Genomic DNA, 18,938 nt, shown 5'->3' with positions numbered 1-18,938 from the left:
GATGCATTCGTTTAAAAAAAATCCTTATCGCCCAAGCCTACATCATATCAAACAACAGTGAATTCCTTGGTGACAATGAATGCCTATGCTACTGCTGCTGCACTCTCATTTATTCCATATTGGCTAATTCCAGCACACTTACCTATAGTACAAGTACAGTGTGCACAGTCAGTCACTTGGTAGTACATATGTGAGCATTTCTGTCCAGTGAACCTCATTGCTGTGGACCCTTGTTTCTTGAACAGCTTGCACAGTTCTTATTTAGTGACAGGTACAACATATTAATCTTTCAAGATGCAATAAAGGAAAACTAGGTTAGTCATTACGCTGCAAACAATGGATTAAATGTTTGCAGGATTAAACGTCTCAATACATTTTCTTAAATATCACAGGTATTGTGGAGACAGACAGGGTTGGATCGGAGCATGAAAGTACAGCTCTCCTATAAGGACAGGCTGGAGAAGAGACAGACACACCGCGATGCAGCAGTAAAGGACAGTGAAAGACAGAGAGAGAGAAGAATGGGGCAGGAATAGGATATCTGACAGGAAATATCCTTGAATATAAAGTACAAACTGACCTTGACTTCACTTTCAGGACCCAAGAACAGAGATTAATGTTCTAGCAGCCTATTCATAACGGCTAGTTCATACTTCTTGCAGACACCAGCCTTGTCATAGAAGTGACATGTATAAGGTTCATTGTTCACTGTTACTGGTATGTATCCCAATACTGAGAAGAAAGGGCCTCCTGTTTAAAGTGTTTCTTTTTTAATTGACAGTCTCACTGGATATGAAAAAGTTTTATATGCTGTAGGTATGCATATATCTTTTTGCAATGAACAATAAAAAAATATGTTATTTTTTATATTTAAAAAAAAAAAAATCCTTATAATTACTTCATTGTGCATTCTGTCTTACAATTGCAGTTTTAAATAAAATGGCATCCAGTGGATATTTATTTACCAAAGTTCAATAGCAATAGCAAATATACTGCTGTTCCTGGTGTCAAGACATACCTCTTGTCTCCACATCGCAGTTGGGAATGTTACTAAGCTACTAAACCCTGAAGACAAGGACCCATCCTGGGAGGCTTCCGTCTGCACTTGCAGTGCACCTGACCAGCAGAAGCACTATGAGGCAAACTGAACCCAGCCTATTTCCCTCTATAACCCCACAGGAGCCAATGCAGAACTCCCTGACACTTTCTTTTTTCAAACATCAGCATGTTCACTTTTCTAGCACACATGCTGGTGTAACATTTTATTCCTTTGATGCAGCTCTGATTGCAAATGCATCCCAGACATTAGTTCCCCTCAATGAAATCACTTAAATGATAAATGTGTTAAAACATATTTCTGAATAGAGCAAATACAATGCCCCCTCAATATTTAACAATTCACTAAATCAACAAATCCTTGCGTTTCTGAAAGGCGAATCCACCCTCTAATCACATATGTAATCAAACTGTTCCTTTAAAGAGCCCTTTTGTGGATGTCTCCTTTCTGAATAGATTTAATTGCGTCTGAATTTGGGGGTTTTTCAGCTGATGTGGTGCAGCTGCTTTTTCACAATGAAAATATACAGTGACATTAAAACAACCAGAACAAAGGAAAATGTAAACACTAACTTTTACTTAGAAAATATTTATAAGGATGATTTTTTTTTTTATATACTGAAAACTGGTAGCAAATTTTGACATGGAAGCAAATGTTGATGTTACACCAGGATAAACATATTTACCTATTTAAAAATGTACCGAACTCCCTAGCTGTCTATTGCTACAGAACCTCAGTGTATAAATATCCATGAAGCAAGATTTAAAACAAAACGTACGACAATCAGCCAAGATCACACAATGAGACGTAGTGCTCAAGGCCTTTACCTTCAGCTTTGTTCCGCACTGGTTTTGTAACATTGCTACTTCTGTTTTCCTTTGCCTAAATAATATGTAAAAAGCACTTTGTCTTAAAATACTTTGATATCTGAACTAATGTTCTGAGACATTTCTGATTTTATTTCAGTTTATTTATTGTTTTTTCTTTATAAATTTGGAGTAAATCCCTTGCTTGAGGAGGGACCAGCCTTGCCTGTGCAATCATTATGTCCCTCCCTAGACTTTTCTGATTGGCACACTGACCCTGTCACTCACAAGCAGTTAACTAAATCGGGGGCTCTGGTTGGGCACAGGATGTGGAGCACATGAACATAACCGAATCTGGGGAAATCATGCAAACGTGTACATGTTTTACATTCATACTGTATGTGCAAACTGACAGGGACAAAACAGGGTCTTTTGAAAGCATGTGATCCAATCGAGTTCAGCACAGTTTGACCACTTCACCTCGACACTGTGTTGGAACACAAAGACTTTGAATTCTCACAATCCCAGCTGTAAGGATACTAACTATAACTGAAGCAATGTAATCACTCCAGAGAGTTTTTTGGTTTTTTTTAAAGAAAGCACATAAACCAAAGAGGGACAAAGACATCACCTGGTTCACATTAAATGTTTTGATTTGCTGTTAGAAAAAAAGTTAAATGCTCAGCTAGCTAGATGTTTGAGAGGAGATTTTTCTACTGGCTGTCGGCCTTTGGAAATGTTTGCTTTGGAAACATGCATGATAAAGCATGGCGACTTCCTTAATAATTCTGTTGTAAATGAAGGTGTTGTGCTCCAAGACACTGCATTTCACCATGACAGAAGCTCTACCTGACACTTATGGGACCTACGATGCTTTAATTATACTTTCCATAATTACACCTGTTTCTTATTGTCCTTTGTATCCTAAACTACATTTATTTTCATATTGCAGTTCTCTTTAACTGGAATATAACTTAAATAAAGGGGCTTTATCACAAAGTGGAAAATCAGACCCACCATCTCTTAACAGAAATCTTATTCTGAGGTTTTAAACTACTAGGGCTGTATGCTGCATGCGTTACTAGGAGGCTGTGTGGCCCGGTGGTTAAAGAAAAGAGCTTGTAACCTGGAGGTCCCCAGTTCAAATCCTGGCTCACTCACTGTGTGACTTTGAGCAAGTCACTTAACCTCCTTGTGCTCTGTCTTTCAGGTGAGACGTTGTTGTAAGTGACTCTGCAGCTGATGCATAGTTCACACACCCTAGTCTCTGTAAGTTGCCACGGATAAAGGCGCCTGCTAAATAAACAAATAATAATAACTCTTAGTATAACTTCTAAGTAGTTGTACTTCTGCTCCTAATTGAGCCTTTAACACAGCTGTGACCAGGCCGCTGTGAGTTGATTAAATACATACTAACAGTAATCACCTTCATTGTAGCAAACAAACACTTTTGTTTGGAATGTGCTTCCTGGGATAATAATGTCAGTTGGGATTTTTTTTAATTGGGGTAAAATGTTTTATTTGGCGCATCAGAGCCAGGTCACATATTTGTGTGGAATGCGAAGAGTATGGCCATATCTATAAATACCGGTGAGATCCGGGATCGTGGGTAATGCCAAAAACAAGATTCCCAAGGCACAGAGAGAGAGAGACAAGGAAACTGGCATAGTTATGTCGTGTGAACGGGAATTCTTCAGTTGCTGTGGGTACTGAATAGATATTCCTAACCCTATAACCGCTTCTATAATAGCTATCAGTAAAATATTTCAGCCTCTCTTTCTTTAATATTTATACAGGGATAGATGTTTGGAAGTTCCTTGATTGCTGAATCAACACCAGTTTAATAGTTAAATGTAGACAGCGCATCACCAATACATCACAAATCTCTAAATGCGATGTTTTCTACTGAGAGAGTAGAATGATGCACTGTCTACAATGAACTGTTTTACAATGTCCACAACTGTTTACAATGGGCCCTAATCACAGTGCTTTAACAGGTGAGCAATGTTACGATATGTAAAAGTCTTTCAGGTAGCCTTGTACGTAGATGAAATGCAATGGCTTGTACACACATACCCTCTTCAGTGAACGGTGCATGTGTTCTACTATATGTGCGTATTCTTAGATCCTCGTGGTTAATGTGGTAAGTCAAATGGTCTTGATGGCTAATGCTGGATAAGATCACATGCTCTATAGGATCACTATTTGTCCTGTCCTGCACAGTCATAACATGGTGAAATCGGAGTTTTATTCTATTACCCACACTTGTGCTGTCTGTTTACATGTCACTGAAAACATGTCTGTAGAATGTGTTATTTATTCTTTCTGGCTGATTTATTTTAAATTGAGACTATTGGAGGTTCAGTATTTATTTTTTTTACTGGAGGTAGCTAAAAAACTTTTTTTTTTTTTTTTTTTTGATCTCTGGACTGGGAACTGCAGAGAACTAAAGAGAACTAAAGCCCCAAATTACTGGGTTGCCTAATCACTGCAAGATACTGTACAGTATAGATAATGGAAACAATTTACAAATACTTTAAATTGTTCATTTTTTTTCCTGTTAGTTAAAGATGATGATAATGATGATGATGAGGATGACGGATCATGTTCAAGTGATTCACAGCACCCTCCTTAGCAGGCATTTATTCACCGTACTTCCAGGACATTTTGTAGATGAGAGGTTCTCAAAGTGGGGGTCTGGACCCGCTGGGGATCACGGAAATGTTTCAGGGGGTTGTGAGTGACCGCAATGCAAGCTGAGCTATTATATGTACAGGGATGTAAATGATCAAACCGCACCCTAATCAAGCCCCCCCCTCACAACTTCCCACACGACACAAACCTTGTCTCCTGTGTATGTGGATGAGTGTGGGTGGATCATGTTAGCAGTCCAGACCCAATGAGAAACTATCATTATCTATGGTTGCTACGGAATACAAATTACATTTAAACATGTCTACTGGCACCAGAATTTACTGTTGCTGGCGCTATATGATGTACCCAGGGGCAAGAATCTAGCGCCACAGAGTCAGTTGCACCCCTGTGTGTAATGGCAGCAGGACTTTTATGGAAAGTAGAACAATTATTTTCATGTTCATACTGTAAAAATGTACATCTAGATATGTTTCAATAATGCATTAGCAGCGGATTTTTTTCCCTGGTGGGGGGTCACATCTGACATCAAAAGAGGTCCAGCTAGGAAAGGTTTGAGAGTCACTGATCTGGATCATTATTTATTATGAAACAAAACAGGAATTATGACACTTTAAGGTATTTGTATTTAAATGTTTCCATAATTCATAACAGTACTGTACATGTACTGCGCTACCTTGAATACATTTAAGAGTATGCTTATTGTTTGTCTTACATCTCTGTTAAAATGTAATAATGTTGTTTCTGCTGATAAGGATCTGTTGGTACAAGGGATGCATTTCAAAAGCTGGTAATGACAAACAACATTACTTTTTGTTCTTAGTAAATTTTAAGTTGGCTGTAAGCAATGTTATTACATTTAAAAAAAAAAGTCTTTCAAAAGTGACTTAGGAATGATTCTACAGCAAGAAAGGTCATAAATAACAATTTTAAGACACGTTGTCAGTATTTAGCAAAAGCACCTGTGGCATTTTTCCATTGGTATCCCAGAAACACCAGGAAAGTGAATACTGGGTGAAGCTCCTCTGTGAAGAAAAGCGAAGAAAAGGGTGCAAGACTTACCCGTGGCTTAAAGGCGATGAGTTTGAGGATCATCTCCACGGTGAAGAGCCCAGTAAACAGCATGTTGAGCACATTCATGGCATTGTTGAAGGACATAGACTGGCCATGATGCTGTCAAAGGAAGAGGAACAGCAGCTTCTTTTAGTTTTTAGGTGCAACTGGTATTCATAGTTTAAAAAATAAATACATTGGCTCCTAATAATATTGTTCTTTCGATATCTGTTGTAAATTGAAATGACAGACACACCCTAGGAATACATTACGACTGGGAGTCGCTTTCTTTATAGCGATTTGTAATAACAAAACAAAACAACTGTGATCAAAATAAATGCATTTAGTATTTAGACTAATGCAGTTTTATCATTAAACAATGGCATACAGTTCTCATGTATTTGTTATTTGGTACTTTTTAAAAGCTGCTTTAAGGACAGTGATACTGCAACTGGAATTGAATCAAAGGGTAAGCTTCAAAGATGCTTTACCAGACCCTCTCCAGCCAGTGGAAGCTGCAATGGAGTCTGGGGAAATGAGACCAGCACTGCTTACTAAAAAGGGCTTTAAACACGAGACCCATCACACTGGAGATCCAGCACTACCATAAACCTAGTGTCACTGGTAATACGTTTCATATGATATACAGTAAGAGAGATAGTTAAAGTGGCAAGCAGCCCCATGGGGGCAGGAGGATCATTACCTGCATGGCCAGGCAGATGGTGTTGAGGAGGATGAGGACGAACATGAGGTACTCGAAGTAGGTGGAGTTGACGACATACCACACCTTGTACTGGTAGGGGTTCTTGGGAATGTAGCGCCGCAGGGGACGGGCCTTCAGGGCGTATTCCACACACTGGCGCTGGCAGGGAGGGAAAGGTGAAGACACAGTGAATTCTGATCCATGTCAGGAGAGCAGACTCCTCCGCAACATTAACTCAAAGCAGTAACTCAAAGCATGCAGGTGGTGAACCAACCCGTCATACACATTAACTCAACATACACAGGTGAACACAAGCCCTGCCTGTACAGGTCATCAATAGTCTTCCCTATGTTATACACACCACTTTTAGGGCAGGTGAACGCTCTCCCTGTACACCTTTACAGGCGATCATTCAGGAAAAAAAAAACCCGCCATGTGCATTCTTTACATTGCTGACCCTCTCTGTTAATATTAACAATGACACTAACCTTGCCTTTCTAAGAGCCATACTAAGAGGTCTCAGTACAGAATGCATTAAGTACCTCCATTCAGTTCTGGGCTACAACAAGGAATCAACTATTCCTTTTAATCCCCTATACTCGTGATAGTTAACAGTATTTCCCTGCACTGCATTTACTCTACTACATCAATTATTAATTACTGTATATAAACAATAAACAATACAACAGCAAATGTTTTGCACACAGAAATAGCATCTATAATTTAAAAATGAATTGTATTAAAGGAGTCAACAGTGGCTTCCTGTTTGTACACCTCAATATGAAAGTTTGATATTTAGTGTCTTGCTCGTACTGCAGGCTCCGTTTTGACCAAAGCTACTCAGCGGTAGAGGGCATTAAACGTTTACAGTGTACTTACAAAAGAAAATACTGAAGCTTCTTATATGAGCTGACATATAAATATGAATCACTTTATTAAAATAGGATAAAGTCTAATGAAATAACATTCTTCATTACACTGAATCTACTCTAAACTTAAAGAGCCAAAGTTGGATTCTAACACTTTTCATTTTGAATGGGCAAACAATACATCTGTGTTGATCAGTACAAAGAAAAACAAATGGCCTCACCTTTGGCTCTCGTGATGCCCTTGAAACTGTTTCAATATAAATACATCATGTTGCGACTTGCTTCTTGTATAGGTAAAGGAAACTCTTCGCATCTGAATGCACACTGCTTACACTGACATAATCTATATGACTATATGATACATTAGGAAAGCAGAAAATTGCTCATTTTCGTGTTTGCTAGTAAAGCTCAAGCTTAAGACTATTTATGTAATCTGATATAAACCATATTTTTTTACGGCTCTATAAAATGACATGGCCACTTAGCGTATTACTAAGTGACACACTTCTATGGCACAGCGTGCTTTTGTGTACCAAGCATTTCATGATTGTCATGCTTTGATTCCAAACACTGCTCCTCTATATAAGTGTGTATAACTGATTTCTATGAGACAAATGTGGTGTGTAATCATTGCAATTGAATTCTATTGATGTACTATAATTATAAATGCTTCTTAAATTTAGTTTACATTTAATTTTGCCCTGTATTTTTAATTATATAATTGTATTCTGTAACTACAAGCATCTCCATGTTGCTGCTCTCTCCAACACGGTTGTGATTGCAGAACAGTGTTCCCCTCCCCACACTTGCTGCTTCATTATGATTGGCTACAGAGGCAGTGGGTAAGGGCGAAACAATTGCTGTGAAGTGTGACTGGGAAAGTCACCTCACTATGCAATACTTGGGAGGGAGGGAGTTTTTTTGTTTATCATGTCGCTCGCCTAGCCTCGCTCAAGTCGTGTATGTGTAAATCCGCCTAGAGAATGTCTCAGTGTGTGAATGTCTCAGTTTGTGAATGTCTCAGTTTGTCTCAGTGTGACAGTGTCTCGGTGTGAGTCTCAGTGTTTTTTTACCTGGTTCTTGTCCAGCTCGCAGTTCTTGTACTCCTGTTGCCGCTGGTCTCATTGTGTCTCAGTGTATCTCTCTGTATCTCAGTGTGTGTCTCAGTGTATCTCTCTGTATCTCAGTGTGTCTCAGTGTATCTCTCTGCATCTCAGTGTGTATCTCAGTGTATCTAAGTGTGTATCTCAGTGTATCTCTCTGTATCTCAGTGTATCTGTGTGTGTCTAAGTATATGTCTCAGTGTATCTCAGTGTGTCTCAGTGTATCTCAGTTTGTCTCAGTGTATCTCTCTGTATCTCAGTGTGTGTCTCAGTGTATCTCTCTGTATCTCAGTGTATCTCAGTGTATCTCAGTGTATCTCTCTGCATCTCAGTGTGTCTCAGTGTATCTCTCTGCATCTCAGTGTGTATCTCAGTGTATCTCAGTGTGTATCTCAGTGTATCTCTCTGTATCTCAGTGTATCTGTGTGTGTCTAAGTGTATGTCTCAGTGTATCTCAGTGTATCTCAGTTTGTCTCAGTGTATCTCTCTGTATCTCAGTGTGTGTCTCAGTGTACCGTTCTACCTCAGTGTGTATCTCAGTATCTCAGTGTGTCTCAGTGTATCTCTGTGTCTCAGTGTATCACTCTGTATCTCAGTATATCTCAGTGTATCTCAGTGTGTCTCAGTATGTCTCAGTGTATCTCTCTGTATCTCAGTGTGTGTCTCAGTGTATCGTTCTACCTCAGTGTGTATCTCAGTATCTCAGTGTGTCTCAGTGTATCTCAGTGTGTCTCCGTGTATCTCAGCGTATCACTCTGTATCTCAGTGTGTGTCTCAGTGTATCTCAGTATCTCAGTGTATCACAGTGTGTATCTCAGTGTATCTCTCTGTATCTCAGTATATCTCAGTGTATCTCAGTGCCTCTCTGTATCTCTGTATTGGTACCTGGTTCTTGTCCAGCTCACAGTTCTTGTACTCCTGCTCTCCCTGCTCCTGGAAGGTGACGATGACGAAGCCCACGAAGATGTTCATCATGAAGAAGGCGATGATGATGATGTAGATGATGAAGAAGATGGAGATCTCCACACGGTGGTTGTAGATAGGCCCCACATCCTCCGAATGGGAATCAATGGCTCTGTAGAGCAGACTATGTGGTGGGAGGAAAGGACACAATATTATTTACTTTAGGCCCCAATAAACAATCAAATCAAATTCATTTTTGCTTGTTTGTTTTTTCAGTCCTGTCTATAACCCAATATTTGGTTCCCAGTCCCCAGCGTCTTTGAGTAGTACAACAAAACATCTTCTGGGTCTTTGGATGGTATACAACAGGCTTATAGGATGGCAAGCGTCTTTGTATGAGAGTATATTGACACAAATGACAGTGAACTGTTTCTGTGAAATCTATGTTGATATAACCTATACGCATATACACTCACCGCCCTATGACTAATATATATATTGCTTTAAGGTTAACACATAAGTTACAACATCAAGGGGTAGATGTACTAAGATGGGCCAGTCACAGCGCAAACATACCGCAAAGTATACATTTTGTCGTATGTACTAAGAGAAAATATGTTGATGAAAAGAGCAGCAATATACTAATTGAAATATTTGTTGCGTCTTCTTAGCGAGATCTCTAGCATACGTTGTGAGAGTTGTGCGACACTGATCAAATAAATTGTGGGAGTTGATATGTGGTTTGCTGCAACAGAGAGTACAAATTGATGCAATTGTAAGTGTCGCAACTGTCGGCAGCTTTAGTACATCTCATTATAATATTTGAGAACCATCATTTGCACTATCTACCCCCCATTTTTGTGAATTTATGCAGGAACGCCCATAATTACATATTCATCTAAGGCTGAACAGCAAAGAAAAACTGCTGCCGCAAAGCATTCCATAAAAAGTCGCTAACCGCATTGCGCATGTTTAGTACGTTTCACCCGAGACTTCCGACTCGTTTGCGACTGGTTTGCGACTATTGAGACAGGTGCAACACTTTAGTAGACCGACCCCCAAGTGTTTCTAATAATAACAAACCATTATTTAGTTCATCAGCACATTCATTCACAAAGGTTGATGACTGTGATGCCTCTGTTTTGAATTGACTTTGTAGGTGAAGGTAATTCCGAGAGGTGCCTCAAGTATGATTTTTCAAGCAGGAGACATCAACCACACCAATATTAATAATGCCATTAATATGGTTTGTTTGTGATGCACCTTGACTTTTAGCAGGCAAATCTAGCACACACTAGTACTCAGGAACCTTGTCTTTAATGCAATGTACCGTATCATAATGGCTGCAGTAAAATCCCTGTGTGAATTGTGAAAAATAAATGACCTAACTTGCAATATGCCTGTGTTTTTTATTTCTTTTAAAAACGTCATACTGTTTTTTGCGATATGAAATGTTATACAGAATAGTATTTCATCTAGCAGGCTTATTACTCCTGCTATTAAAGGGAAGGGAAACTTAAAAGCACAGGAATGTTTCAGTGCATATACCAGATACTGGCCTAATGAGATCTGCAGGAAGCCAGGGCTGACAATACCAGAGTAGAATGCATTCATCAAAATACTGCACATCGCAGTGAAATACAATGATTGCAGAGCTACTGGACTAAAAAACAAAACCAAAAAAAAATCCAATTCCACTTCATAATGAAGAGGAGCAGAGAGCATTTTAGGTGCCTTGGTCTAGTGTAATGAATACAGATATTCGAACAGTATCTAACCTAGTTTTGTGTGGAAGCTGTTTCATAGCAATGCCCTGCTGACACACTGCACAATCAATTGCTAATTTTAAAACCATATACCTGCAACATTGCTGGCTAACACTCTACCCACGGCTTTGAAAAGAATTCGAGATAATATGGTTTTAAAGGAGAACTAAAAATAAGCACTTCTCACATGGACAAGTGAATGGCCTTGAATGCTGGTGGTGTCTCTTGAGTGACTGTTTGTTGCATCTGCATGTATAAGACTTGTACAGTAATGAGCATTTATACAACAAGTACTGGGAGTTTCATATTCAGCACTGCTGAGTATTTGTTATTATTTTTGGACCATATCTCATTATGGAATCTATGTTGCACTCATTCAAATCCTACAACAGAATGACACTGTTCTAAATTACTCTGCGTTGCTAAGCAGATGTATTATTATTTGTTTATTTAGAAGATGCCTTTATCCAAGGCGACTTACAGAGACTAGAGTGTGTGAACTATGCATCAGCTGCAGAGTCACTTACAACAACGTCTCACCCGAAAGACGGAGCACAAGGAGGTTAAGTGACTTGCTCAGGGTCACACAATGAGTCAGTGGATGAGGTGGGATTTGAACTGGGGACCTTCTGGTTACAAGCCCTTTTCTTTAACCACTGGACCACAGAGCCTCCTCTAATGTAAGGCTTGATGTGATGTGAGCTGTTTCATTTAGGTTTAAACACGCTTTATTTTCTATATGTTATATTAAGTGAGTACTTCGGGGCTTGTTGGGCTCATTTGTCATCCTCATGCTTGTGAAAACTACATTACCCCATGAATGTTCACGGCATATCCGCTATCTATTGTGTTTTTAGATCTAAGGACAGTAGTGTGATTCTTTATAGGGTAAATGCATTTGTATTACATGGATATTTATCACTTTTAACATTATTATTATTATACACGGTATTCAGTTTAGATGTGAAAACTGTAACCCTAAGCTGCAGTCAGAAAAACAGCTTTTAGTCAATACTGGTCCCTTATAAAAGTTGATTTTGACATTTTCCAATGCTTTCTTTTAAATGTTTTTAAAAATGTTTTACCATAGTTATCTGTGAACCGGCTTGCCATGTTCTCACCATGCTTTACAGCACATTGCTGTTACCACTGTAAGGGGTTAGTTTGTACACAATGTATTTAGTAATAATACCCTGGCCAGCCCTCAAAGGTGGAGACGGTGAAGAGAGCTAGCATCCCAGTCGGTACATTATCGAAGTTGAAGTTGCTGTTTTCCCACTTGCGCTCTGCTTTGTCTGGCATGCTCACATCCCCGTCTTTGTACACAATGTAGTATCCTCTGTGAAGAGGAAGGAACAAGGGGTGGAGATTAGCCAGCACACACTTTAAGAAGCCCCTACCACAGAGCTCTTTGCTTAATTCCCTTTCCAAAGTGGTAGGCACATCTGATTGTTCTACTTGAATATTATTCATGAATAAAAGGAAGGCATTTTAGAGTTATCACATCTTTATACGGCTGATCCCTTTATTCTAACTCAACAAATAATGGTAGCATTAAAATCCTTGCCTGAATTTTGAAAGACTTTTGATCATACCTGCATTCCGCCTCTGTCTGCTTTGACCCATCTGAGCAAGTGTAGAACTTCCCCTAAAGAAAGCACAAGTCTCATTAGTACTGTTAGTGAACAGTTTGTAGATTTTTATAGCTTGCACCCTAGAGCACTTGTGGTGCAATCCTAGGATCTTAAAAATGCAGAAAACTGGACCTTACTGTTGCCAATGACAAATGCAACCCCTGTCTGATGTTATGGTGATACAGGTTGGCCGTGGAAGTGGGCCACTGTAATATGAGATAGGGCACCACACACCAGGTCACAGCATTGTCTTGTCTTACCAAGTCTTACAATACACTGCATATCATCTGTACTATACAAGAGCAGGTAACTGTTTGCACTAGTATTTAAATTCATCAGCATGAGTTTTATTCTGATAGCGTGGCTCGGATAGGAATTTACTCACAACGGAATGGACATACACAATTTTAACAGAATTGTACCACACAAGTTGATCACATCCGTAGCACTCATTAATAACCTTTGTCTAAGAAATGTGAGAGTTTTAGTTTAGCTGACAGCTGATTTATATTTTATCATACAGCACGCAGGGATAAGCCACAGCTTGATTTTATTGCTGCATTTCACAGCACTGGGGAATCACCCTGGATTGCATCAGCCGCCTATCCATGGTTATCCCAGGATTATCCTTAAAAATAAGTTGCTGATGCCATCCAGGAGGATTCCCTATTGCTGTAAAATACTCTAATCAAATCCAGGGGGCAGCAGTGTGGAGTAGTGGTTAGGGCTCTGGACTTGACCGGAGGGTTATGGGTTCAATCCCCGGTGGGGACACTGCTGCTGTACCCTTGAGCAAGGTACTTTACCTAGATTGCTCCAGTAAAAAACCAACTGTATAAATGGGTAATTGTATGTAAAAATAATGTGATATCTTGTAAGTCGCCCTGGATAAGGGCGTCTGCTAAGAAATAAAATAAATAAATTATTATCCTCATGGGGTGTACGATGATAAAATCAACCTCTAACTGACACAAAGGGCTCTATTCTGATTAAATGATTGCAATCGAAAAAACGCAGTGGTTAAAGTCAATCGCGTCTGCCCCGCAGGAATTGGCTTCTTCAAAAGTGTGATTCTGATGAAATTAAAAATCCAGCGCATGCGCATTTAGTGGCGCACTGACAGCACCCAGCCAATCAATGCTGAGTAGGTTGGGGAATCTGCTATTCTGAATCTGAATCTTTTGAATCTTTTGATACCACACCCTGAAATTTATGCCAACCCTTGGTGATGAGGCAGGCACTGTATAACGGCGAAAGACATGTCTTCAGAATAACATGTCAGCGCAGTGTTTTTTTTTTTTCTTCGCTCCATTAATGCGCCACAGAATCGGAGGCAATTTGGCATTCCAGTCTAGATTAATTCATTTCCATGACATATTGTTTCCTGTGATGCACACTGCACAACCAATGTATGTGCCAGTCCGTGCTACGAGTTTAAAAACCTTTGCAATTCCTGCTGTTTATTTTAGATGGTATTTGTGCAGTATTTAAAATGAACAAGAAGAACGGCTGGGATCATGTTTTTAATGGACCAAGCTCTCAGAGGAGCACAGCAACAGGCAACTGTCAAAGAAATGCAGTTCTGATGTAGCGATGTTTGACAACGGGTTAGTTCATTTTGCTAAGAATAGTGTACCAAAAAGATTGAGGTAGCAATATTACATTGGTCTTCACAATTTGTTTCACATTATTTGTTAAAGCCAAGTAAACAAAAATGGTGATTTGGCATAAATTGCCAATTCTGTTCTCTAAATCAGTGACAGTGACTAAACTGTATTGGGAAAAGCCAAACCTGGATTTATTTTTGCCATTTTTCAGTACCAGGGATTCCACCCAGATTGCATCAGCCTCTTATTTTTAGGGGCAGAATTGATATAACCAAGGACAGGTGGTTGATTCCAAAGGGCTGTGAAATGCTCTTTAACAAATCCAGCTGTGGCTTATAGTTTTGTTCTTGTAAACTCCCTCCATTCCACATACAGTTCATTAGAAATGTTTCTGGAGTTTCGTTCATTAAACATTTTTTAAATAAGCATCAATGTATTCCCTACCTTGAATAGCTGGACGCCAATACAGGCAAACATGAACTGCAGCAGACTGGTGACGATGACGATGTTTCCAATGGTCCGTATAGCCACAAACACACACTGGACCACATGCTACAAAAATACACAGCATTAAGAATACACGCGGTAGCAGTGACAACCCTAATGTACTTACAATCTGCTGGTCAAAGGCAGTGGGATATGTACATGCCAAAGACCTTCATACATATTAACAATTAGATTATATTTCAAATTCCGAGAGGTAAATGTTTTTAAGCTACATGTTTAGATACAGCCTTATCGTTAAGAGGACAGCTACGTTATGCACACTCAAATACAACATGTTTATATATACACTGTACTATAATACTGATTTGTGTACAATGTAATGCACAGTGCTGTGTGATGTACTGCTGTTACAGATGCTGACCACTGTCTGCGAGATGAGGTGAGGTTAAAAGCTCTATAACCACGCATGCAGACGAGCCTGGCTCTTTTGCATAGTGGTTGAGACGCTCTTTTGCAGTGTGTGGGGTTGCCGCTTTGCGCCCAGCCTCCATTCTGTTACACCAGCACACCTAACAGAATCTCACAGTAACTGACAAACAGAGCACAGGAGAGCTGTGGTGAGGGGGAAGCTGTCTTTGTAATCGGACTTACAGACTTTCCACCCACTAGCATCTCCCTTTTGAATCTTTCAATGTAACAATTTTACAAAATGAGACACTGCGCTAAATAAATACACATTAATGGCATATTCAATTTTATTGTATTACGTTTCACACATTTGCACGTTTATAGTTGTCTGTCTGTCGTCAAAACTGTCAACAATCAATACTGACGATCAGTAACGCTGAGGTTTTCCTTTATAAAAATGTTCCACAGTAAATTTGTACAATATTTTTGTAGTTGTCCCATGGTTACACTATGCATTTTGCATAGTTTGCCATGTTTTTAATATGCTTTACCATACCCCTGGGGGCTTTACAATGCTTGCCTATGCTCTGTCATGCTTTCACTAGGCTTTATTACACTTAGCTATGATTTTACTATGGGACATTGTAGCAATTCCCATGCTACATAATGTGGGTGTAAGTCTCACCCACCTGTCCCTTTAATTAGGGTCAGTAGCCTGGCCAGGTTAAAACTTCATTTCCCATAGTTCCTTGCAACCACCCTCTGTTCATCCTCTCTCCCCATTGGCTCATTCAGATTTCCACCCCTCCAATCTCAGAGCTCCTTAGTAGCCAGCACTTGTATTAAAGCTGGCTAATCAGGCCTGAGGGAGATGCCTTTTCTCAGAGGAATCCATTTAACCTACAGCATTTTCTTTACTTAAATTTCAGTGAATCCATTACCATCCTTAGATAATTCCAGTGCATCCGTTCATTTTCTTTTGTCGCTGTGCTTTGTCTAAACTGCTCTTTTTGTTTTCACTGTTACTTGTTTAAGTTTAGCTGTTTTTCTAGATCTGTTTAGTGTTTGTTGTTTTATGTGTGACAGTCTCCATTTTTTCCTGATCCTCCTGATTTTTTCCAAACAACTGTTCACCATTCAACTCAACACTACTGGACAGTCTCAACAATTTCAACATACTCAATGTTTTCAACCTTCTGCAATCACCATCATTTCGGGACACTTTGTTGGACTGCCTTATTTGTGGGTGAGATCATTTCTTTTTTGTTTGGATTTTTTCTACTTTAATTTGATACTTTGTTTCCTGTATTTTTTCTGTTACTTTGTTATTTTGTTACTTTGTATGGATTTCAATTACCCTGCTATTACTGGACTTGTTGGGCCTACCTGTCATTCTCCCACCATTGCCACAGAGACTGTTAAATGTAATTGTTTCCACAAGGTACTGTTTTCATCTGTATCTATTTATTTATCTTTTGTCTAGCTGTCTGTGTTGTGTTTGTGAGTGTGGGTTTACTGGAGACCCTCCGGACACTACATTCATTTCTATTTGGTGATACTGTTTAGCCTTCTGTTTGTCCCTACATACTTATCTGTACCAGCTTTATTCTTACCTGTTACCTGCAATTATTTGAATTCCTGTCTTATCATTATTCATTTCATTCAGTTGTTCATTTTTTTCATTTGTTGACATTATTGTTCACAATAATAAACCGATTGTTCGTGAAATTGACACCTCTGACGTCCCTGCTTTTGCTGTCTGTCACTCTTGCTGACTTATTTAGCTATAGGAATAGGGCCAGTAGTATCTCCTTAGGGAGGACAGTGCAACTGCTTCTCAGTTGTGCAGAGTGATCGTTACAACATTTCCATAAGGGTTCTTTGTCTTTTAAGGTGACAAGCAGCCTCACAGAGCTCCACACATACCTTCAGCCCCTTGGCTCTGTTGATAGCTCTCAGAGGTCTCAGCACCCTCAGGACTCTCAGGATCTTCACCACATTGATGGCGCTGGACCTGCAGGACACACGTGGAACAGCGTGACTCACAAACCACGCCACACCTTCCCTGGGTTCCGGGGGAACTCTCACTGTTTCTCTTGATAACATCTCTCTTCTCGTTAGTATTCAAAGTTTCACTGCATGGATGTAACTCTAGACATTTTCACTTGCCCTAATAACTCACATGCTCACACAAACAAACACATTTTCACTTGCCCTAATAACTCACATGCTCACACAAACAAACACATTTTCACTTGCCCTAATAACTCACATGCTCACACAAACAAACACATTTTCACTTGCCCTAATAACTCACATGCTCACACAAACAAACACATTTTCACTTGCCCTAATAACTCACATGCTCACACAAACAAACACATTTTCACTTGCCCTAATAACTCACATGCTCACACAAACAAACACATTTTCACTTGCCCTAATAACTCACATGCTCACACAAACAAACACATTTTCACTTGCCACAAATGGTACAAATTATACTTTGATTTTCCAGCTAATTCAAAATTAAATAATATTCCAGTATTTGTTTCAATTTTGAAAGAATATCTGAACATGAGAAACCCATGTTCATCCCAGCTTGGGTATTCTGTCTAACAAGGAGGACAACTTCAAAAGCCCCAATAAGAATTCAAGGGTGTGGCAGGGCTGAGGCCCTGGACCGGTAATTAGTGTTATTTCTGTTTGTTTGGGTTTTGTAAATAAAATTTATTCAAATTAAGTTTGTGCTACATATGGCAGGGTTGGAGGTTACAATTCCCTTCTTGCCTAACTGGAACAAGTGTCTGGGAGTTAAATGATTGATGATCAATTAACACCTGGCCACATGCTTTAAAAGGAGCTGTGTTCCACTAGCTCCTTGGTTTCTCTGTTCGTGGATCTAGTTATCACCATAGCAGACTAGGGGTAATTTAGGGGATTTACAATCCCACCCCTGTATATTTGAGTGGGTCAGGTAGAAGGATGCTGGAGCGAGACTGTCCTTTTAGTGGAGGTAGTGCTTGGTTGCCTGTGGGCCAACTTTGTTTTGTAAGCTGTGTTTGGTTTAGCATTTTTTGTAATGATTTTGTTCACACTGCTGTATGTGTGTGTCGGCCCGTGCTCTACCACCGCTGGTACTGTCATGTGGTTGTTTTGTTTGGCAATAAATCCTGTGTGTCTGCGTGGCGTGGCAAAGACAGCCTCCAGCCTACCTCCTGTCTGTCAGCGGAGTCCCACACCTGTATCACAGCCCTGGTACATAGGGTAAAACTGTAGAAAACTAAGCTGGCAAATTCGGCCAGTGCCTTCTTCAGTGTACTGAAGTACTTTCTTATAATTTAGCAAACAAAGAGGACCAATGAGAAGCGCTTAGTGAGGGACTCACTGAATGCCAGAGGAGATGAGAGACACGCTGACCACCACCAGGTCCAGGATGTTGAAGTAGTTCCGACAGAAGGATCCCTTGTGGAGGAAAGCTCCATAGGCAGTCATCTACAGAAGGAACACAATGCATGTGATCATGAGGAAGATAGGAATGTACAGTATAGTCTGGACCAGGTGAAGTGTCTTTATATATATATACAAGCGACCCAGCACACTGCAGTGCATTGCCAGCCAAACAAAAGGAAACTTCATCCAAACTGGTGGATCACTGGTGAGGCTGGCTTTTACTTGTACAGTAAAAAAAAACACCTGCTGATCTTGCTTCTGACAAAACAACAGAACTAAAGAGCAGCTCCTGAGCTGGGGTAAAAGCACGTCAACATACAAAACACAGTGTTTGAGGAATTGCACTCGGAGTGATTGGAAACGAAGGATGATGTCATTTTAATCTACTTATTCAAACTGCCATCTTGACAGACATCCAGCCTGCTCACAGATTTATACTTTTATTGATCAGAAGGTCTGACAGGCTGGAGCCAGGAG

General features: G+C 39.8%; 1 protein-coding gene across 2 annotated transcripts in view; it reads right to left on the bottom strand.

Moving 5' to 3' along the window:
- LOC117415426 (voltage-dependent L-type calcium channel subunit alpha-1C-like) overlaps positions 1-18,938 on the bottom strand; it is a 357,681-nt gene that overhangs the window by 41,414 nt on the left and 297,329 nt on the right. For both annotated transcript variants that reach the window (XM_059026835.1, XM_059026834.1), the window contains 8 exons: positions 18,397-18,503; positions 16,935-17,022; positions 14,598-14,705; positions 12,508-12,560; positions 12,105-12,251; positions 9,129-9,330; positions 6,272-6,430; positions 5,578-5,688 (listed from right to left, as the gene is read on the bottom strand). In XM_059026835.1, the coding sequence (XP_058882818.1) occupies positions 5,578-5,688; positions 6,272-6,430; positions 9,129-9,330; positions 12,105-12,251; positions 12,508-12,560; positions 14,598-14,705; positions 16,935-17,022; positions 18,397-18,503 (975 nt within the window). The remainder of the gene's footprint in view (positions 1-5,577; positions 5,689-6,271; positions 6,431-9,128; positions 9,331-12,104; positions 12,252-12,507; positions 12,561-14,597; positions 14,706-16,934; positions 17,023-18,396; positions 18,504-18,938) is intronic.

This window comes from Acipenser ruthenus, chromosome 7, assembly GCF_902713425.1.
Source record: "Acipenser ruthenus chromosome 7, fAciRut3.2 maternal haplotype, whole genome shotgun sequence".
In the NCBI taxonomy this organism is placed as follows: domain Eukaryota; kingdom Metazoa; phylum Chordata; class Actinopteri; order Acipenseriformes; family Acipenseridae; genus Acipenser; species Acipenser ruthenus.
The sequence above is the reverse complement of the archived record's forward strand: the minus strand, read 5'-3'. Positions and strand labels throughout refer to the sequence as shown.